General features: G+C 36.9%; 1 protein-coding gene across 1 annotated transcript in view; it reads right to left on the bottom strand.

Moving 5' to 3' along the window:
- The window catches only part of LOC107603114 (nucleolar protein 4-like), an 81,019-nt gene that overhangs the window by 55,650 nt on the left and 1,617 nt on the right, over positions 1 to 23,752 (bottom strand). Inside the window, exon 2 of the mRNA XM_016295828.1 lies at positions 3,685 to 3,840. Within this exon, the coding sequence (XP_016151314.1) occupies positions 3,685 to 3,840 (156 nt within the window). The remainder of the gene's footprint in view (positions 1 to 3,684; positions 3,841 to 23,752) is intronic.

Genomic DNA, 23,752 nt, shown 5'->3' with positions numbered 1-23,752 from the left:
CTGCCCTCCCCTCATAGACCAACAGCTGTCAAGCGTGATAGGAACAAGGAACAGTGTAGAGGGTACAATATGTGCACGTGTATAAAACATATCACAGAAATTATTAATATAACAAAACTAAAAACAAGCTTATTTATGCTTTTATTAGTAATACCTTGTATGTAAAAGATACTGACTGTAAATGCATGTGAGAGCAAACATGTACTTTTGTAACCGTCCAAGAGAGGGCAGCAGCACTGAACCTGGACCTCCTCAGCACAACCACCAGACCAGGTGAGAGCGGTCCATGTCACTCTCACTTCCCATGTTTCCATGACAGCACATGTGTGATACAGAGTTCTAAAGATGTTCACCACAGACCTAAATATATCTTCTAAATATGAGCTGATCCTCATCTCTGCCTATAACAATGCAGAGAATGAAAGAAATGCAGAATGTAAGAAAGACAGAAAGTGTAAGCAGAATAGAAATGCAGAAATACACAATACAAAAGAGAGAAAAAAGAAAGCTAGAAAGACAAAAAAACTATAAAAAGAAACAGAAATAAAAATGAAATGCAAAAACATGAACAAATTTTAAAACATGAAAAAAATATAGAAATACAATAAATTGAGAAAGAGAGAAATACAGAAAGAAAAATGTAATTTAGAAAAAAATGCAAGCAAATAAAAACAGAAAGAAAAAATCAGACTGAATTAAAAATGCAAAAAGAAAGAAAGAAAGAGAGAGAGAGAGAGAAAGAGAGAGAAAGATGCAGAAATACATAAAAAATGCCTAAAGAAAGAAATACATGAAAGAAAGAAAGAAAGATGCAGAAATACATAAATAAATGCATTAAGAAAGAAATTTATAAAGAAAAAAGAAATGCATGAAGAAAGGAATACATGAGGAAATACATAAAGAAAGAAAGAATGCAGAAATACATAAAGAAAGGAATGTGTGAAGAAAATGCATGAAGAAAGGAAGAAATGCCAAAATAAATGCAGAAAAAAATTAAAACTGCAAAAAGAAGAAAAATGCACAAATGCAAACAGAGAAGAGAAATAAAGAACGTGATTGCAGATGTATAGAAAGGGAAAAATTTAAAAAGAAAGAAATGCAAAAAGAAAGAAAGAAATGCAGAAAGAAAGAAATGCAGAAAAGAAAGGAAAAGAAAAGAAAAGAAAAAAGAAAAAAGTTCTACATAGTCTCCAGCTTTCATTTACTAGGTAATGTTGGTGTATTCTGACTGATTCACCCAAAATTCACAGAGGCCAGCAATTCTCTGCTACAAATCACACCAGGACAACACACGGCAGGAGCCGCTCGCTTCTGTTCATGAGAATCAAAGAGGAAATAAATCAAACTGACAGAGTAAGGGACACTTTAAGTGACAGACAGATAGTGCTGGTCAAAAAAGGGCCACACGGGGTATTAAATCTGAACTATACGAGTCCATAAACATACTTCCATGTCTGATCAGAGACTATGAGAAAGAAGTTCCTTGCTTTCCTCACCGCTTTATATGTTTTCTTCTGTCCGGCGTGTTTGGGTGCTTTGGCCGGGTCAGAGCTGATCTCCACGTGCATGGCATAGATGATGTCATAGAAGTCCTCCACCATAGCGACCCTTTTGAGAAAGGAGTTCTCCGGCCCCGAGCCCCCGTCCACACACTGAAATCACACAAAAAAATAGACTTATTTCATATACTTAAGCAATGTTACACAAGCAAAAATTATGTTATGCTTTATTATACCACTGACGGTGTATTATCTGACGGACTGACAAACACATTTTCAAGTCAAATAGAGATTATCACAGCACATAATTCTATGCTGTAAAACAACAGTATTTTGGTAATATGATTAGATATGCCCATTTTATATTTTAAATATATTTCCTTTGTAAAATGATTTTTACTTTGTTCAACAGGGTTAATTTATTTACCTATTTTGACATTAAAATAGTCCTATCATGACAAGATTTTAACATGGTAATGGATATGACAATAATGTTAATGTATTTGGTCTTGGCGAAATAGATCTGCTACGCTGCAGCTGAACTAAACACACAAACCCCACTGCTGCAGTGATACAACAGCCAGAAAACCGGAGCTTTCTCCTTTCCAGCACCCTGATTCCTCCCGGAGATCCTAAGAGGGGCAGGCACACAAATCCTGATGCCCAGAGAAAAGCTCTGCTCAAGGCCCTGCCCTCCCCTCATAGACCAACAGCTGTCAAGCGTGATAGGAACAAGGAACAGTGTAGAGGGTACAATATGTGCACGTGTATAAAACATATCACAGAAATTATTAATATAACAAAACTAAAAACAAGTTTATTTATGCTTTTATTAGTAATACCTTGTATGTAAAAGATACTGACTGTAAATGCATGTGAGAGCAAACATGTACTTTTGTAACCGTCCAAGAGAGGGCAGCAGCACTGAACCTGGACTTCCTCAGCACAACCACCAGACCAGGTGCGAAAGGACCATGTCACTCTCACTTCCCATGTTTCCATGACAGCACATGTGTGATACAGAGTTCTAAAGATGTTCACCACAGACCTAAATATATCTTCTAAATATGAGCTGATCCTCATCTCTGCCTATAACAATGCAGAGAATGAAAGAAATGCAGAATGTAAGAAAGACAGAAAGTGTAAGCAGAATAGAAATGCAGAAATACACAATACAAAAGAGAGAAAAAAGAAAGCTAGAAAGACAAAAAAACTATAAAAAGAAACAGAAATAAAAATGAAATGCAAAAACATGAACAAATTTTAAAACATGAAAAAAATATAGAAATGCAATAAATTGAGAAAGAGAGAAATACAGAAAGAAAAATGTAATTTAGAAAAAAATGCAAGCAAATAAAAACAGAAAGAAAAAATCAGACTGAATTAAAAATGCAAAAAGAAAGAAAGAAAGAGAGAGAGAGAGAGAAAGAGAGAGAAAGATGCAGAAATACATAAAAAAATGCCTAAAGAAAGAAATACATGAAAGAAAGAAAGAAAGATGCAGAAATACATAAATAAATGCATTAAGAAAGAAATTTATAAAGAAAAAAGAAATGCATGAAGAAAGGAATACATGAGGAAATACATAAAGAAAGAAAGAATGCAGAAATACATAAAGAAAGGAATGTGTGAAGAAAATGCATGAAGAAAGGAAGAAATGCCAAAATAAATGCAGAAAAAAATTAAAACTGCAAAAAGAAGAAAAATGCACAAATGCAAACAGAGAAGAGAAATAAAGAACGTGATTGCAGATGTATAGAAAGGGAAAAATTTAAAAAGAAAGAAATGCAAAAAGAAAGAAAGAAATGCAGAAAGAAAGAAATGCAGAAAAGAAAGGAAAAGAAAAGAAAAGAAAAAAGAAAAAAGTTCTACATAGTCTCCAGCTTTCATTTACTAGGTAATGTTGGTGTATTCTGACTGATTCACCCAAAATTCACAGAGGCCAGCAATTCTCTGCTACAAATCACACCAGGACAACACACGGCAGGAGCCGCTCGCTTCTGTTCATGAGAATCAAAGAGGAAATAAATCAAACTGACAGAGTAAGGGACACTTTAAGTGACAGACAGATAGTGCTGGTCAAAAAAGGGCCACACGGGGTATTAAATCTGAACTATACGAGTCCATAAACATACTTCCATGTCTGATCAGAGACTATGAGAAAGAAGTTCCTTGCTTTCCTCACCGCTTTATATGTTTTCTTCTGTCCGGCGTGTTTGGGTGCTTTGGCCGGGTCAGAGCTGATCTCCACGTGCATGGCATAGATGATGTCATAGAAGTCCTCCACCATAGCGACCCTTTTGAGAAAGGAGTTCTCCGGCCCCGAGCCCCCGTCCACACACTGAAATCACACAAAAAAATAGACTTATTTCATATACTTAAGCAATGTTACACAAGCAAAAATTATGTTATGCTTTATTATACCACTGACGGTGTATTATCTGACGGACTGACAAACACATTTTCAAGTCAAATAGAGATTATCACAGCACATAATTCTATGCTGTAAAACAACAGTATTTTGGTAATATGATTAGATATGCCCATTTTATATTTTAAATATATTTCCTTTGTAAAATGATTTTTACTTTGTTCAACAGGGTTAATTTATTGACCTATTTTGACATTAAAATAGTCCTATCATGACAAGATTTTAACATGGTAATGGATATGACAATTATGTTAATGTATTTGGTCTTGGCGAAATAGATCTGCTACGCTGCTGCTGTTGGTTATTGCTGTTGTTTTCGAGTATTGCTGCTGCTGCTGCTGCTGCAAAGCATGTACAGGAACTTGCTACTGCCGATACATGACGATACAGTGCTGTGAAGACATACTGCTGCTGCACAAATAGCATATATCAGCGGTTCTCAATTCCAGTCCTCGTGCCCCCCAACCCCCCGCACATTTTGTGTGCATCTCTTACCGCTTCAGACGTTTTTTCTATTCGAACGTAAGTGCCCTGCAAAGTGGACATCACAGGATGTTCTGCCATGATCCCAGTTCGAAGCGATATGTTCCATTTAAAGGTCATTAAAGTGTATGAGAATTTAAATAGTACGTGAATTTAAATAGTATTTATTTACAGAGGCATTTATGTCACACTTCACACTCTAGTAAGTTTCATCTGTGTGTGAAGATGCTGCAGGCAGTGGCGTAGCGCAAATATATGAATGAATGTTCAGAAGAAGTAAACTTCAATGTATTTCCCCTGCTCAGGGTATAGGAAGCAAAGAACAAATTGTAGGGAACATGTCAATCGGAACACAGTTCATGCACAGAGCTCACTTCTAATGAGCTGGTTATCTAAATCAGGTGTGTTAACTAAGGACTGTGAGGACTGGAATTGAGAACCGCTGGCATATATAATAAACTGTAGCAGATCTATACAGGTGGAGCTGGGGGAGGTGGAGGGTTTCAGAGGAACTCTAAAAGCACGCTGTGAACTGCTCTAGTGAATGCTGACCAGCCATTTAAATGTAAAGCAGTAAGCTCATTGGCTGTGTATGTAACATGAACCAATCAGCTTGTACCAAGCAGTTTAACACTGTGAATATCATTAGTTTGCGTTAAGGACCCATCAGTCTGTGCTATCTAGAGTTTCATGACAGAACTTGACATTTTCATTCTGTTCAGTGTGACTGGTTGAAATTACAGTGCCAGAACAGGTGTGTGTGTTCAATACCAGACTCGTTTAGCAGTAAATGATAGAAAAAGAGTTTAATGGCTAATTTATTTATGAATACAATTTAGATGGGATATTTGCAAAGCGGAATTTAATAATCACTGAAGCACAAAATATCACCTACTCTATGAGACCAGCACTACTGTCACCTGATATGGGCTAGTGGCAAAAACATAATCTGTGTCTTTTTTTATAGGTGCATATAGTTTAAAAAAAATTATAATTTTTTAATATTTTTTTATTTTTACATGAGTCAAAATGAAATTAAATTGAAATTTTTGGTATCACTTTAGTATAGGGACCAATTCTCAATATTAACTATTAATTAGCATGCCTATTATTAACACATTAGTTGTTTATTAGTACTTATAAAGCACATATTCTGCATGACCATATTCTACATCCCCAATCCTACCCAATACCTAAACTTAACAACTACCTTGCCAACTATTAATAAATAGGAAATTAGGAGTTTGAGGCAAAAGTTGTCGTTAATAGTTTGTTATTAGTGAGAATTGGACCTTAAAATGAAGAGTGACCAAATTTTCTGTGCATTTCTTTCTTTATTCAGTCGTAAATAAATTAAAGCTGCAGTTCTATAGAGTTTTGCCTCTTTGTCACCATCTCTGTTTGAAATCTGCAATTGCAGTTATTTGTGGAGTTACTTTCTTTACGTGGGTTGTGCATCGGCACGGCTCCTCAGCATGGATGAATACTCCTCAATGTTTTGTTTTGTCCTTGTTCTCAAAATGTTAATGCTCTACACGAGCCCAGCCAAGGAATAGGGGTCTTATCTAGCAAAAATGATCAGTCATTTTATAAAAAAAATAAAACATATACTTCTTAACCACAAATGTTCATCTTTGAAGCTTTGAAGCTGCATTGAAACTGCAATTTTGACCTTCAACCCATTGAAGTCCACTATATGGTGAAAAATCCTGGAATGTTTTCCTCAAAAACCTCAATTTCTTTTTGACTTACAAAAAAAAGACATGAACATCTTGGATGACATGGGGGTTAGTAAATTATCAGGAAATTTTTAATTCTGGAGTGAACTAATCCTTTAAAAAGGCTAGCTAAAAATAAATTCTGCAGTACAGAGAAACTGCAAAAGCTCTGATTCTCAGAGGGACTTTTAAGAGTGCTGAAAGAGGAATTCTGGGTAGAGTCTCACCTCTCCCATATGAGGAGCAGCGCTGGAGAGACAAGATATTTTCCTCAAGGGTACAGAGTCTGATCATGGCAGACACAGACGACAGACACAATACACTCAAAATAAGCACAGAACAAACATCTGAGAAGATTTTGCCTGTATTATTGCAAAAAAGACACTAACTTGATTTTAAAAAACATTGCCATGGATAAACAGGATCATGGTTCAATGATGTCATCTGATACTGAGCTATGATATATACACTGTATATCAGGGTGATATAGATATATATATATATAGATATAGATATACAGGGTGCGATTTGTGAACAAACCAGAGGGGGGGATGTTTTGGAAAAAAAACTTACTTTTTTCCCCTTTAAAATATATCACAGATCACAGCAATAAATATATAGATCATTTTTGACACCTGTTACAAATAACAATTTTTACAATAAATATTCTGATTTGACCTTGAGGTTAGATAGCTTCAATATTTGACCACTATTTATGATAATACTTGGTTACAGTGACACTAGTAGTTCTCATTTCTGCCAGGAATGCAAAATCAATCGGGAGTTAATGATATTTTGATCAGAATAACGAGACACTGTTAATTTTCATTTGCTTCCATATTTTTTATCAGTGCTTCGCTACACAACATACAAACTTTACTCCAAAAGTGTGCACATTTGGCTATGTATTCACACGTTTACCTCATATTTCTTTAAATAGAATAGAACCATAATTTCTTAATGACTCGCAGAAAGACGATTCTCTGCCGATCCATCAGTCAATATTGCATGATCATAATTCCCACATTAAGGTGACGGTAAACTTCTGCGTTCTGTCTCATAATACATTTATGCGTCAGTTTATTTACAATATCTGCATTAGGTCACAATAGAGAGAGTTCTGAGCAAAAACATATTAAAATGTGTATTAATGTCATACTATAACAAATAGCGCACTGACTTTCTGAAAAGCGCTGTATGGATTGAGGCGCGTGAACCAGGATCACGAAACCCAGACGCTCTCTATTAAGCAGGAGGAGCGCTGACAGTTAAAGTCCATTTCTGATTTTATTGTTGTTTGTATTGTCATGTTGCAGTATTTTACTTGCTAGTGTTTTAAAAAATATTTTTACTTTTGGTATTCTATATGCTTTGTTGATGGTTGGTGGAGCATCACCCGGGGGGATATTTTTTTTTCCCACTGGGGATAAATATAATTCAGCATTATATGGCATATATATATATATATGGCATTATCATGGCCTTTTGTGTATTAAGTATGACAAATATATATATATATAGCCCCTTCATACTTTAAAAGTAATGAGAAACGTATTTCACACATTATATTTGTTTAGCACGGCATCAGGTTTAAAGCAGTAAATGGTAGTTTTGGGATCCAGTTCCCATCGGAGGGCCAGCCTCGTTACCACGGTAACCGATGCCAGCCTCTTGGGTAGGTATGTGGGGCAGCGGGGTCATGTGACACACAGAACCTCCAAGTCAAAGTTGGACTAGCTAACTCAAATCACCATCTGCATCTTCTATTCTTCTCATCGCCCGTGTCACATGCAGTGATGCTCTTTGCCTCCACCACATCCCCCACTCAGTCCTCTCCGCCACCTACTACAGGGCCACGGGGTTACCATGGCAGCAAGGGTGTATCGGCAAAACAGCATCTCAAAGACTCCCATCATTTTACTTTTAATGATAACTTATATTCCACTCTCAAATCATCACGTTATGGTATAAGAATAGTTCTACACTAAACATGAAACTACGCGCTCTGACACGCGGTGAGCCTCTGCAGTAATGTGACACACGCTCACACGTTTACTGCTGGATTCTACTCCACTACATTAACTTTAGGAGATAGGACACGTGTGCCAGGCTCTGCCAATGTGTGTGTGTTAGAGATTCATGCTGCTGTAGCATGATGCCGCCCCGGCCTTCAACCCCCCTTTTCCCAGCGTTGCGGGGCACATCAGCGGCCTGGGACGATAGTGTGTGTGACAGCAGCAGCCCAACAACAAGCGCCAATGTGGGACACAGGAAGGAGGGGGTCAGGGCAGCACCTTCAGGCGCAGCAGACAGGACACTCGCGCATGCCCGTACTAATACACAGGGCGCACCTCAAGGCATTGAGGATAGGACAGAGAAAGTTCCCCCTTCCCCCACCGCCTGCACGGGGTCAAAGTCACCGAACCCTGATAGGGTAAAAGCAGGCTGTCCTGCACAACAAGCTCACAGCCCGATATTAGCATTTTCTTTGTGCCACTGCAACATAGCATCACATGCATGGATATAAATCAAGTGCAATTTTATTGCCTCAAAAATGAAGATACAATGGTTGTCAAAAACCTAGGTGGGCAGTCCATCATACCTAGTGGAAGTTTAGGTTTCTGTGTTCTGAGATGCCTTCATCTGGTGGATTTTTTGAAGGCAGCATAAATGCATCCTTCACTCTCTGTGATATCCCACAGCGTATGGTTGGAAGAACAAAAATGGTATATGATGGAATGGTTGAAAATAGCAAATTAATTTATAGATGTGCATTTTTTCAACCAATAAATAAATACTGTTGTTATTTATATATTTGCTGAACAATGTTCATCAAAAAGGCAGCGTGCACAATCAAGCTCAGTATTTTGAACAGTATTTAGGGTGTACATTTTTTCGACTTTTGGTAGATGCTAGCCAAATGTTAACATAAGGTGTGGTCACATTTATCACCACTTCATTTCATGAGTAAAACCCAGTCATTTCAATGGGAATCTGGGTGATTGGGAGTTTTAGGTAAAGCTGAAAAATTTCCTCACAGATATTTCACTCAGGATCAAGTTGGTGACCAACAGAAAGCTGCTTGCTTTGAAAGTGCTTTACATATTCTACACTACTGACAAGTGACAACTGACAATGAACCTGTTTTTCCTGCAAAAATTTTGCTTAAATTTCACTAATGTGACCACAAGAAATGAAAGTAACTACAGAAAATTTCTTCAGTATCGTGACATACATCCAAGAGAAACGAAATATCAAACAAACAAACAAAAGTAGGGGACTTGATTCAATCCTTTGTTTGTTGACTGGATGGATATGAATGCGAGTTTATGGTAGGGTTAGGCAATATGTCCAAAATCTTATATCATGATATGAGTAATATTATTTCACGGTAACGATATATAATCACAATACATTTATTTTTGCTATAGAATATCATAGAAATTTCATAATTCTTTGATATAAACACTAAAGCTCACTTGAAGACAAGTGGACAGTCAGCGATTAAATAATAAGAAACTACTTACAAGCAATAGGACAAAAAACTACAGTAGAACAAATAAATAGGGAATGCTAATTACATTGTATAAAGTAATCAAATGAATAAAAACACTGCATATTCTTCACTTTATAAATTAAATATATATTTCTTATTAAAGTTACAAAAGTGATTTAATTAAGAGCAGTGAGAGATTTTTTATCTTTTGTTGTTTGATTAACATAAATGACAGACAGCAGGAATATTAGACTGCTGTCACTTTAAGAGCTGCCCTGATCTAATATACTGTTACACATATGTTTTCTTTCTCAGCTGTCTGCTTTCACTTGCAAAGATGGCCATTTTGACACATACAAGTATGTATATTTAACCATTTAAGGCCTATAAAGCTGCAAAAATAACTGAGTTCAATACTCCCGCACTCTATGAGCATCATCTCCACGTGGGTATTTTAATTAATAATTACAAGTTCCTAAAATAAATAAGCAAATAAAAAGATACGCATGAATGAATCATTCATGATGAGATCAATGACATGCATTTAAAAAAATAGAAAGGTGAATTTAGGGTGAATTTTCAGACTTTAAAATATATATTTATAAAAAAATATTACCCACAGTGCATCACTTTTATATTGTTAGGCAGTTTGAACATTTCCATGATTTTTGTGCTGTTTTTGTGCACATTTTGTAGCTAGAACATTGCTCCGTTTCCATTAACAGACCGGGCAGGAGGGCAACATTTCTGACACAGTGAAAAACTGCCCGAAATGAGCAGATTAACAAAATGAGCGAGGGGAATTATTCCTTCACTCCACTCTACCTCCACCTCCATAAGCGGATGCTTGTGCGGTTTTTAAACCCTCACACTTTTCTACCTCCCCCATTCCCTTAATTACTCACATACCCCCCTCTATGAACACCTCTAACCTAGAACCTCACTGTCTTTCTCCCTCACTCCATCTCTCCTCTGCTCTTCCAGGCCCCTTGTTCCTTCCAGCAGCACCGGATAATTACAGCTTTCCCTCTTTCGCTTTTAATCTCTCCCTCAACACTCTCTCCTTTCTGCTACTCTGTTTCTCTCTTGTTTCCACTCCCAGGTCCCGGACCAAACAGCCCTGTTGCTAGGAGACAAGCTGGGTCGGAGCAGGAGCGGCAGCGACGGCAGCTCCCCCACATCTCCGCCTCTCTGGAAACAAGGGATGGAGGGATGGTGGAAGAGTTCAGTGGAGGGGAGAAGCCCTTCAGACATGTGTGCTCAGCCAAAAGGAAGAGACAGACACCGACCCCCCACCGACATACAGAAGTCCAAACAAACAATAATGACAAAAAATGCAAAAATTCACAAAGAACTTGCACACCTGCACAACATGCCGAGCTCGGCATGGCGAATTCAGGGCGGAAAATCTGCTGATAGCGACATAAACATTTACGGTACTGAAATATGGCAGACGGGGGGGCCTGGCTGGACCTGACTGTCCTAATTTTCAACAACAGGTCAGTACCCTCTCCAGGATGAGTGCTTTATGTTTTGGCACACATCCAGAGGGCAGAATTGCTTCAAGTAAATCTATAGTTTTAAGGACGTTTCAATGTTTTTACCAGAAAAGAGAACAACAACAAAAAAAAACTATGGAAATGAGAGGGAATGTGCGACATGAGGGGCATGAAGAGGGATTTATCTTGCGTGGAGAGATGGACAGGATCGAGTGGGAGTGAAATGAGTTTGACTGGGTTAGTGCTAATTGTGACAGGCGGTCACAGTTTATGGGCTAAACTTGGCAAACGGCTGCGTAGATAACCAAACTGATGGCTAAATGATGGAGTCTGTGTGTGTTCATGAGACTAACAAGAGAGCAAGAGGGTAAGATCGCACACGTATTCACATGTTCCAAAGCCTTGTGAGCATCCCACAGAGGCAGCACTTTTTAAGGCATCGTTGGCAAGCTCCTGACATGAAGACCGTTCCAAAAAGTAGCAAACTTAATTATGCAGCCTCCTAAGATACTTTGGTTTGGCCAAATATTAAGGCAGCATGTATCCTTTACTGAGAAAGTAATCAGAGAATGCATTGCAGCAAACTCCTAATACTTGTTGATTTAAATAAACTATATTTTATTGAAAAGTACCAATAAAATAAATAAATCTAATGAATTTTTTTTACAATTTTACCCAAATTGTGCTGCATTGTTATACTTATTAAAGCATTACGCCAGTAGCTTAGTAATATATTAATGCCAAACTACCATTCAAAAGTGCAAGGTCAGTAAGAGTTTTATTTTTAAGAAATTAATACTTTTATTCATCAAGCATGCATTAAATTGATCAAAAGTGATAGTAAAGACATTTATAATGTAACAAAAGATTTTGCAGCTTCACATTGGTCAATACTGTATATTTGCGTATTCAAAGTGCAACAAACTTGAATCTGCATTGGGAAATGTTTCGCCTCGTGTTCCTCGTGAGAAGTTCCAAACTGGTGGATTTCTATTGAGATAACAGCATTTTGCCCACAATATTTCACCATACAAAGACAAATGTGGCATCACCCTTAGACTGATTTATGAAGGATCATGTGACACCAGAGACTGCTGAAAAGTCAGCTTTGTCATCACAGGAACAAATTACAAGTTTTGAACGGCAGTATTTTTTGTATTTTTTAGTATTATTTTATAGAAAAATATATATATAATTGAATTAAAAATATTAACAGATTTGTTTTAGTATTTCTGTATATATATATATATATATATATATATATATATATATATATATATAGTGGGTACGGAAAGTATTCAGACCCCCTTAAAACTCTATATTCATAATTCTCTCTATATATATATATATATATATATATATATATATATATATATATATATATATCTTTCCTAGCCTTGCATAAGGAGTGCCATTTATGTTGCAATTTGTGTCACTTGTGAGGTTCAAATATCAGTTATGGATGCTGTCTTAAGGTTTGTTTGCATTAGCAAAAAAAGTATAATGTCAATATTGTAGCTATAAATCAAAGCCAACACAGAAGTCAATTTAAAACCAAATAGCTTTCTGAATGGGGAACTTTTTCAGCCTCATGCCAAAATCCCCAATTTTTGGATTCCTTTTGGAATGCCAGGATTTCGCTTATGAAACTTCGGCAAACAACGGATAAATGTGACTGCACCTTTAGAAGACAGCTGCCTATGTAGGCCGTAGTCATTGGTGCATCTCTCTAGCTTTTAGACCTACTATCTCTTGATCTGCCCTCTCTCAGTCCCATAAGGCTTTTCACCCAACTTCCTTTTTCTGTCTCTCCTTTCTCTCCTCTCCTTATGGCTTTGTCGTCTTCTATCAGGTAAAGCGCGTGATTAGTTTGCTCGATGGAGTGCTGTGTATTCTGTTGGTGAAGTGCATTGACGTTGTATGTTTTGGCCATATTAACTCATGGGGCATGAGCTGTGTTTGTTTTGAAATAAGATTGGACACACACTTGGGGTTACACTGCTCCATTAGGATTTATAGGGGACTCAAACGCACACACCTGAGTGAATGCATATGCAGAGTGAATGATAATGCACTGCAAATGACAGTGTAGCGATAAGGCACACTGTAACTCAGAGCCCGGAGCCAATTAAAACATTGTTAATTTATCCTGCTCTAGAGCACCGAGACTCTTCACCATGGCAACCGCAGGAATGCAGGGAGACTGTTGATTAACATACATTTTTTTCCCCTACAAAAAGCCATGTCAGTGTGCATCACAATTTGTGTACTTTAGCACTATTCTACTGTATGTCAAAATAGTGTGAGTAGCGTGTTCACACTGAAAATTCCAAAAAGAAAAAGTGCACTTCAAAAATGAGGATGATTCACTTAACCAAAAAAAAAATTTAAACATTTCATGCACTCAATTGTCGCAGCTTTCCTTACAAAGCAGAAGGGGCGGGGCTATCAGTATCTGATGCGGGATGACAAAATAACCTTATAAAATGTAACTAGATGTTATATAGTGTATAGTGCTTCATTTGGGACACAACTACTTTGTGAATTTTGTGAAATGTAAATTTTTTTTAGAACACCATTGTGTTCTACAACAATAAAATGCAAAATAATAATCAAGCCAAAGATAAGAATAAGAATAATGATTATAACACTACCTTTAGACTCTCTTATATGGCAAAGAAAATAACTTAATTCGGATTTGGAAAATTTGGGGCAAACAACATAAAAAATATTTAAATGTTAAGCATGTCGTCTTTGCACTAAACAGACAGAGATATGACTTCACAAATGTGACTTTTTATCTTCCTATATAATAAATAAAGCCACTTTATGAGACAAAGGCCCGGTTTCACAAACAGGGCTTAGCTTAAGCCAGGACTAGACCTTAGTTAAATTAAGATATTTAAGCAACTTTTACAAAAATGGCTTAGAAGAAAACATTACAAGTGTGCATCTTGACACAGAACAATGACACTGACATATTTTAAGATATGTCAGAGCAAGATATTTTCAGTTGAGACAGCTCAAACATGCATTTTAGTCTGGGACTAGCTTAAGCCCTGTCTGTGAAACCAGGGGGAAAAGTCACACTGTGAGATATAAAATTGCACATTTATTTCCTGAAGTGTGATGCTGTAATCTCACAGTGTGGTATTATTTTTTATTTTAAACTTTCTCACAATTACCTTTTTTCTGAGGTGGAAATTGGTTATTTAATGTCTAAACCAAATGTACAACCTTCAGCTTAATCAGCTTCATTTTTATCGTCCTCCACTTTGTAAATATCTGCAACATCCGCATTGAAAAACTCGTAATGTTTGGCCACTGAAGATCAGTTACTATAAGCGTACAAAAGTGCTCGCTGTTCTCTACATTATCACTGCATCAGTTATTTCTGAACTCGGTACCTCCAGTAGTTTCTGTCACATAATATTAATCTCCTTCTAGTTAACAGGAAAATTAGACTTATTTCATTTCTCTGTTCACGGGCGATAAATGAAACTAATAATTTTGGCCTGTGATTAGCTCCCTCCAGCTGTGTGTGTGTCTGTGTGTCTGTGTGTTTCTGTTAGACTTCCAGGGTGGTGGAACGACACTTCCTCTTTTCTCTAATTCATAAATAATCACTCTCTCAGTCTCATATCTGTCCTCACGGCTGCACAGCTGAATCTACAGCCACAGATATGGCTGGCCTCCTGGGGAAACCAAATTATAGACCGTCCTCCAAATGAAAGGCGTGGTTTTGTGTGAAGACATGAACCTTGTGAATACCCCATGAATATTCAGGACGAGTCACTCTATTTGCAGGTATCAAAAGTAGCTTCACACCGACTTTATTAAAATCAATTAGTTCCACTATGACAGAGAGTTCTCTCTTCTAATCTCTCATTCCACACACACAGCCTTAGTGTCAATGTCATGAGATAGGTCTATTAGCGGTGCATGCTGAAGCTAATGCTGGTGATCTTCCAGCCTGGTCACAGCTGGTTTGCAGGCTGGTTTTGAGCACTTCTTTAGCTGGTCAGGCTGGGAGACCAGCAGCTAAAACCAGCTGAATACCAGCTTGGCCAGGCTAAAAATAATGACTTTATTCAACAATTTCTTCTCTTTATTCAAGAAACTGTTGAATAAAGTTGTTATTTTTATTTTCTTTGTGCACAAAAAGTATTCTCGTAGCTTCATAAAATTACGGTTGAACCACTGATGTCACATGGACTATTTTAATGATGTCCTTCCTACCTTTCTTGGTCTTGAATGTGGTAGTTGCGTTGCTGTCTATGCAGAGTCACCATGTTAATCAGAGGTTTTGTTCTAACTAGCCGCGACGGTGACACATTACATTTCTATTTTAGAAACGTTTTCTATTTCCGCGACGTTGTGAAGACATGAACCTTGTGAATACCCCATGAATATTCAGGACGAGTCACTCTATTTGCAGGTATCAAAAGTAGCTTCACACCGACTTTATTAAAATCAATTAGTTCCACTATGACAGAGAGTTCTCTCTTCTAATCTCTCATTCCACACACACAGCCTTAGTGTCAATGTCATGAGATAGGTCTATTAGCGGTGCATGCTGAAGCTAATGCTGGTGATCTTCCAGCCTGGTCACAGCTGGTTTGCAGGCTGGTTTTGAGCACTTCTTTAGCTGGTCAGGCTGGGTACTGGGTAAAACCAGCTGAATACCAGCTTGGCCAGGCTAAAAATAATGACTTTATTCAACAATTTCTTCTCTTTATTCAAGAAACTGTTGAATAAAGTTGTTATTTTTATTTTCTTTGTGCACAAAAAGTATTCTCGTAGCTTCATAAAATTACGGTTGAACCACTGATGTCACATGGACTATTTTAATGATGTCCTTCCTACCTTTCTTGGTCTTGAATGTGGTAGTTGCGTTGCTGTCTATGCAGAGTCACCATGTTAATCAGAGGTTTTGTTCTAACTAGCCGCGACGGTGACACATTACATTTCTATTTTAGAAACGTTTTCTATTTCCGCGACGTTGCGGCTGGAACAACAACACACAAACTATATGACAGTAGATATTCTCAGGTGATTATGTGCTTTATTCTTAAAAATTAATTAAAGCAAACACGTATGTTAAAACTGTCAACTCAATGCGAACCAACGAGCACATTCCGTAACAAAGATGGAATCAGACACTATGTACATTTAAAGATGTTAAAAAGGTTTAATATTTATGAATTAGATTATAAACCTATCCATTTCATTGCAAGTAGCCTACAGTGCACTTCCAGAGAGAGCCCACTTACACATGATTTTGATTGGCTGTGATATTTGATTGATTCTGTCGCGTCACGTTGTCACGTCGCATCTGGTGTGTGGACACCCAAATTGCTTGTCGGTGGAATCTTGTCGCATCTTGTGTAGTTTGGACACGGTGTTATGGGCTTGGAACAACATGAGGGTGAGGAATTAATGACAGAATTTTTATTTTTGGGTAAACTATCCCTTTAAGGTACTAATATGCACCTTTTAGGGGTAAATAAGATGCAAAGGTGTACCTTTTGAAAAGGTATCACCTCAATGACAGCTTTTGTACCTTACTACCCTATCGACACCCTACACACTTTAGAAACAGCATAGTAATGCTCTACCATTGCCCTAACATCTTAGTTTCAGGTGAGCAAACACCACTGGCATTGTCTTCAAATAGAGTTTGCTGAATTGTGTGACATTCTGTTACCTGTAGGAGCTCTTAATGAAGTCCCGCAGAGAAGAGGACATAAGTGTGTGTACACTAGAGGACACACTAACCACTAGCTGCCCTGCAAACATGCGTATGGCCCCTTCTGCAGCAGCACAACACTCTCTGTTCCAATGCATTCATCTTTTTATCAGCTTCTGCCCTCTCCTCTCATCCCCCTCATTCCCTCCCTGTTCCTCTGCTCCTGTTAGCCTGAACACTCACTACCACAATTACCGCCGGAGCTACATCTACAGCTGCTCAACTAGCAGAGGGGGGTCAGGACCGCCGCGTGTGTGTGCCAGTGGTAATCTGAGGGAAAGAGGAGAGGACGGCGAGAGAGAGATGTTTTCTCTCGTTGTTGTGAAGCCAAATAAACCAAGAGCTCTTGATGAGCAGTCATCGGATGTGACAAACTCTTGCTCTTTACTTGCTCTGAATGATTAACCACTCAGATCATTGTCCTTATACAACACCTAAACCAACTAACACACAGGCACTAATCTTACCAGCTGCTCCCCTACACCTGCTTTTTGTGTGTGTATGTGTAAGAGTGTGTAAGAGATATTTGAGCCCCAGGTAACAGCGACTGGGGGGGTAGGGGGTGTTGCAAGGTAGATCATCTTTGGTGTCCACATGAAAGAGGAAGAGCTGCACTGAAAAAGAAAAATGAAGTTTGCTTTATTTTTGACAAAGACACTCATGTTTGTCAAATTAGCAGATCAATTCAAGTTCTCTTGCTCACATGACCTGGTCACAATTACATGAAAGTGTCTTGCACTTCGATTCTTAGGTAAATTTTGGCCAATGAGATAAGCAGATAAATATTTTTACCATATGGCTGATAACTGATAAATGGCAGATAATAAAATTATATACTATTTTCTATAAATAAATTCAAAATAAAACTAAAAACTAAAATCTGTAATTTTAGATGTTACAAGTGAATTTAGGCATCACAAAATTATAATATATAGTATGAAAAATGAATAGTATGAATTTGTTAAGGAATACAATTAACAGTGATTAGGGTTAACTGAAATTAAGCTGAAATAAAATATAAATATTAGATTAAATAACATTAAAAAACAACTGAAAAAAAAGAGTTGAAGTACTAGAACTACTAAAACTGAAATAAAAATGTATTTAAAGCGGAGCAGAAATATAAAAGTGACAAAAGCATGTAACTGAACTACTAAAATAAATTTTCAACTAAAGTTAAAATAAATAATACTAAAATAACACTGACAGTGATTACATTATTAGTGTTTTTAAAGAGGAACTTTTAAAGATTAGCTTTAGATGAAAAATATATAGAGAGATGTAAAAAATAGAGCAAATGACCAAAAACACGTACTGACTGATACCAATAAATAAAAACAAAATGTCTGACCAACACGGTACCAATATATTGTGTATTCCAATTCATCAGACAACAATTTGTGACTTTCAAAAGTCTGTTTGAAGAGAGAACTGACATATAAAGTCTAAAAAAAATCATTATTTTAAAAAAATTATTACACAATTCTTTTTTCAAAACAGCTAGACGGAACGCAACTGAATGGAAAAGAACAGAGGGTCCTTGAGATGCTCATGGCACAAAATGCCCATCCCTAATCAGAAATCACTGCAACTGCATGTTCTCTTCTCTACACCTGCACATGGCTGACCACAAACACAAACAACCACCAAACACTCCCACCCAGTGTGTGCCGAGGGAGGGGCTTTCAGTAATACAGAATAATTTAGCTCAGCGTTTGGGGCTCCTTTAGGGCACTGAGATGAATGGACTGATAAAACAGGCCGTCCCAGTTGAGATGCTCCCTTAGGCGGAGCAGAGACTACACACATACAACTGAGGACAGAGTGAGCTATATTTTACACATATTTGAGTTAGTGAGTTGGCGGTCTTTATTGAACACGATGCAATAAACTGCAGTGTACCACAAAAACAAATATAGCAAGAATCATCTTTCTGTTGAGTCCTCACAGGTACATGCACAAACTCTAGTCTGATTCGTTCTATGAGCTCATTCTTTTTAGTGAATCAAAACCATACAGAATGACAAGTGAAGCTGAATTCCCTAAATGAATGACTCTTAAGGGCTGTTCACACCAAGGATGATAATAATGACAATAATGACACAGAGGAATCGCTTTCAGAACAATCTTTTCCAGCTGATGAACAATAAAAACACTAACAGCCAATCAGAAACCACTGGACTTTAAAGAGCTTGAGCATTTAAAAGGTTAGTTCACCCAAAAATGAAAAGTTGCCTGTATTTTACTCACCCTCAAAGCATCCTAGGTGTATGTGACTTTCTTCTTTCAGACGAATCCAATCGGGGTTATATTAAAAATTTTCCTGGCTCTTCCAAGCCTTGCAATGGGGGTAAGCGGGTGTTGTTTGTCAACAGTTCAGAAGACGTGAAATAAAGTGCTTCCGGGGGGTGAATAAAGGCCTCCTGTAGCGAATCCATGCATTTTTTGTAAGATAAATATCCATATTTCAAACGTAATAAACACTTTTTTCTCACTTCCACTGACTGTCATACACGGAAGACGTTCCGGCGGAAGACGTAAGACGTAAGACGTCGACGTAGCGTGATAAGTGACGAATGTTTTGCAAAACAAAACAAAACGCCGGTCACGAATTAGAAGTACAAAATGAGGATTTGTAAAGAAAAATGTCAGAGGATTTCGATATAAACCAAGAGGAGACTGATCTTCCTTTGCTAAAGTAAGGAAACTTTGTTTCCTTTGCTCCTGCATTTCTCAGAGGCGCGTGCACGACGCCTACGTACTACGTCATCCGCCTGAACGTCTTCCGCGTATGACAGTCAGCTGAAGTGAGAAAAAAGTGTTTATTACATTTGAAATATGGATATTTATCTTACAAAAAATGCATGGATTCGCTACAGGAGGCCTTTATTCACCCCCCGGAGCCGTGTGAGGGAAGTTTTATTACGGATGCACGCACTTTATTTCACGTCATCTGAACTGTTGACAACCAACATCCGCTTACCCCCATTGAAAGGCTTGGAGGGGCCAGGACAATTTTTTATGTAATTCCGATTGGATTCGTCTGAAAGAAGAAAGTCACATACACCTAGGATGTTTTGAGGGCGAGTAAAACACAGGCTAATTTTCATTTTTGGGTGAACTAACCCTTTAAGGTGGCAGATGACAAAACTTAAAGGGAACGGGCCCTTTATGAGCCTGTGTTTTAGTGAATCAAAAACATACAATGTAACAAGAGAATTCCAATTCCCAAAATAAGTGAATCTTACAAGTCATGAACAACGAGTTTGAATCATTTTGAAACATTTCTCCGTATAATTTACAAAAATTCAGTCACGTTTAAGTGTGTAATTGTCCAAATACTTTTTAGGGCCAATGGATTTGACGGTTTTATCTTCTCTTGAGATTCTCACTTCCTTGTCCTACCCTACCCCCCAAAATAAAAGAAGCTTTCGGACAAAATAAGCTAAAGAGAGAGCAGTGTTCTTCTGCAACAGTTGCTCAGAGAGAGAGAGAAAGGGGAGGAAAGAGAGGAACGTTAGGGGCTATTAATAGTGTCCACAGACGCTGGTGTCAACTGCATGTGATGGCTGTGTGACTGTTTCCTCCAGCCACCTCTTTCTCCCTCTCTCAACATCATTTCTTCTTTCTCCCTCTCCTGAAATCCCCTCTGCTTTCCCTTGCTCCATCTCATAGTCATGTTTCTGTCTTGCATTGGTATAAAAAAAAATTCCCTCCATCTTTTATTCTTCTCGTCTTACACCTTCCCCATGAACATCATCCTCACATAACTCTCCTTCACTTTTCATACATTATAAAGTAGTGCTACAGGTAATTTGAGGTGACACACTTTACATGTGTGAATGATGTCTGCTGTATTCACACTATTTTAAGCTGTGTGTTTTGATGAGTAATACAGTAAACGTCTGAGAGAAAACAGTTTGCCAGTCATAACGACAGACTGATCATTATCTTCATACTGAGCTGTGGATCAATCCACTCTAGCGTCAAAACTGCAATTACACACAAGCACACCAATGAGAGGTAAACATTAGTTTTCACTTAAAATTGGACATTTTATATATAATAATTTGAACAAAAGAATGTTAAAGTGATAGTTCACCCAAAATGTAACATTGTGTCATTATTTACTCACCCTTACATTGTTTCAAACCCCTGAGCTGTTGCTTTTTTTTTTTCTAGGGAACACAAAAGTGGAACTTTCGTAGGAACTTTTGAAGCTACTTTTCCTTATCTCAACAATTTACAGTTGCTAGAGGCTGTGAAGCTCCAAGAAGGACAAAAAAGTGCCATAAAAACCACCAAAAAGAATCATAAAAGCATTGTGAAAGTAGTCCATGTCAGTGCTATTATTGATATAATATAGTATTTACTCACATTTTAAATTTGCTTTTTATTTTTATATCATTAATTTTCATTTTCATTTTATTTAAATTTTTTGTCATTTTGTTATGGGCATTTGACATTATTATTAGTTTTATTTTTTAATAATAATATTTATTTATTTATTTTTTTACCCAATTTAGTACTTAAACTTATTTATTCCAGTTAATTGCCAAGGTAACATTTTTAAGTTAAGTTTTTAAACTAAGTTTTGCATCTAGTATTTATATTTAATTTTATATTTATTTCATTTACTAAAAATGATTAATAGTTTTAGTTACAATAACAATAACAACACTGGTCCATGAATGTTTCAGATTTTCCATAACTGCCAGTTTTCGGTCAAGAACAGACTAAAATTTGAATCAACATTCACTAATAATCTGCATTTATTTTCGGAATTCATATGGAAACCATGCAGATTTAGAAGATTTTTATTATGGACTACTTTTATGGTGGGTTTTTTTTGTTTTTTTGTCTTGGTCTAATTTAAGCAATAGAATTTACTTGACCCTTTGACATGATTTCTATTAGGTTGGAATTTGTATTACAAGTTAAAGATTCTAATCAAGATCTTGTGTTACCTGTGCACATTGCAACAGCCCCTGCACCCTGTGCTAATCGAATGGTGAGGGAATCACTTTCTCTCCGTTTTTCCTATTCCCGTCAATTAGCCCCCCTGAGTGAACTGAATGGGAGGCTTGTCTCAAAGAAAGCAGAACACACACATACCCAAAGCAAGAGAGAGTGAGCGAAAATAGTATTTGAATAGGACAAATCTGGGGCAGCCTCTTCATTATGAGGGTACACAGAGCTCGGAGGGTGCATCCATTTTAACTTTTCCATCATACCAGTTTCCTTTCCTTTATCAGTGAAACGACCATAAGATGAATCTTCATCTGGGCTCCTCATTATTCCATTTGTTCTGTTGAGAGCTGACCTGCTCACCTCGTCTCTGCCTCTCTATCTCTCCCTATTGCTCTCATACAAACACACATTTCTAACTTGCCTTTTCACCAATAATACCACTGCCATATTGTCTCACTAAGCTACACAGGTGAACCAAATCAGCAGGTGTGTTTGGCTTTAGTCCATTATTATAATAAAGTCAACGGCTTGGAAACCTGAACTCTTCAGCTCAGAAAAAGACGTTATGAAGATTAATCATTTGAGAAAGGTAACGCAAGCACAGGTTATACGAGTCATTCTTATAAAATACATGCATCCTTTCTGTAAACCTGGTCTCAATACATAAATGTAGAAAAGCAAAGGTTGAAGCAAATATAATTTTACTTGACTAGCTGCTTTTCCTAATGGTAAAATTCAAAAAAGAGAGAAATGCACAAATAGAGGCAGCATACAAAGATTGGACGAAAATGTTCGAATTGTATAAATTCTTACGGATTTCCACCAATTTGCCAATAGTTACAAACCGCCATGAGAGAGTCCAACTAACCCCAAATAAACACATGTGGATCACTGAACCATAAGGATGTCCGAAATTACAAAAAGGGAGGCATTTTAAAAAATGTAGTTTAAAGACATGTGACAAGTTCATAGAAATGTATTCATTGTATTCATGTTGGTTTCCTACATTTTTCAAAAACATTTATACCAATTTCTACAAACAGTTTGATGTATTAATTTTAATAATGTCAACTAGTTTAACCATCAAGTGAAATGCACTAAATATTTTTCATGTGCTTTGAATACACCTGCATACACTCTTAAAAATAAAGGTGCTTCACGATGCCATAGAAGAACCTTTTTGTCTAAATGGTTCCATAAAGAACCTTTAACATCTGAAGAACCTTTCTATTTCACAAAAGGTTCTTTGTGGCAAAAGAAGGTTCTTCAGATTATAAAAAGGTAAGAAAGAGATGGTTCTTTAAAGAACCTTTGACTAAATGGTTCTTTGTGGAACCAAAAATGGTTCTTCTATGGCATCGCTGTGAAGAACCTTTTAAGCACCTTTATTTTTAAGAGTGTATACTCAATATTAAAAAAAAAATTCTCAGGTCAACTCCATTTGACCCAAACAGAATGTACTTCTACATAAATCTGTTAGAATGTGTTATATTTTTAAAGGCACTCACGAGGGTCAAAAGGTTTCCTCTCGGTTGTCTGGTTTTCTTGTCACATGACAACAAAAAATGTCTTCCCGCATACTGGTTACACGACACCGACTTTTTAAAACCATATTTTTTTCACTACTGATTTATATATACCACTATTACTAAAAATAAAAAGATTAAGACAATATAATACATATTATGGCAAACTAGTTATACCAGCATTTTTCAAATACTTTTTTTTTTTACAAACTCTGACCTTGTTTTTTCTTTAAGCCCCACAAAAAATACCTTTCAGAAATTGAAAAGCATTCAAAAAATGAAAACATCATTATAGAGAGATCTATTCAAGTTATATATATATATATATATATATATATTTTTTTTTTTTTTTTTTTTTTTTTTTTAAATAGTACTCTTTT

The sequence above is a fragment of the Sinocyclocheilus grahami genome, unplaced genomic scaffold, assembly GCF_001515645.1.
Source record: "Sinocyclocheilus grahami isolate Dianchi unplaced genomic scaffold, SAMN03320097.WGS_v1.1 scaffold341.1, whole genome shotgun sequence".
NCBI lineage: Eukaryota > Metazoa > Chordata > Actinopteri > Cypriniformes > Cyprinidae > Sinocyclocheilus > Sinocyclocheilus grahami.
This window is presented reverse-complemented; position numbering and strand designations above follow the sequence as displayed.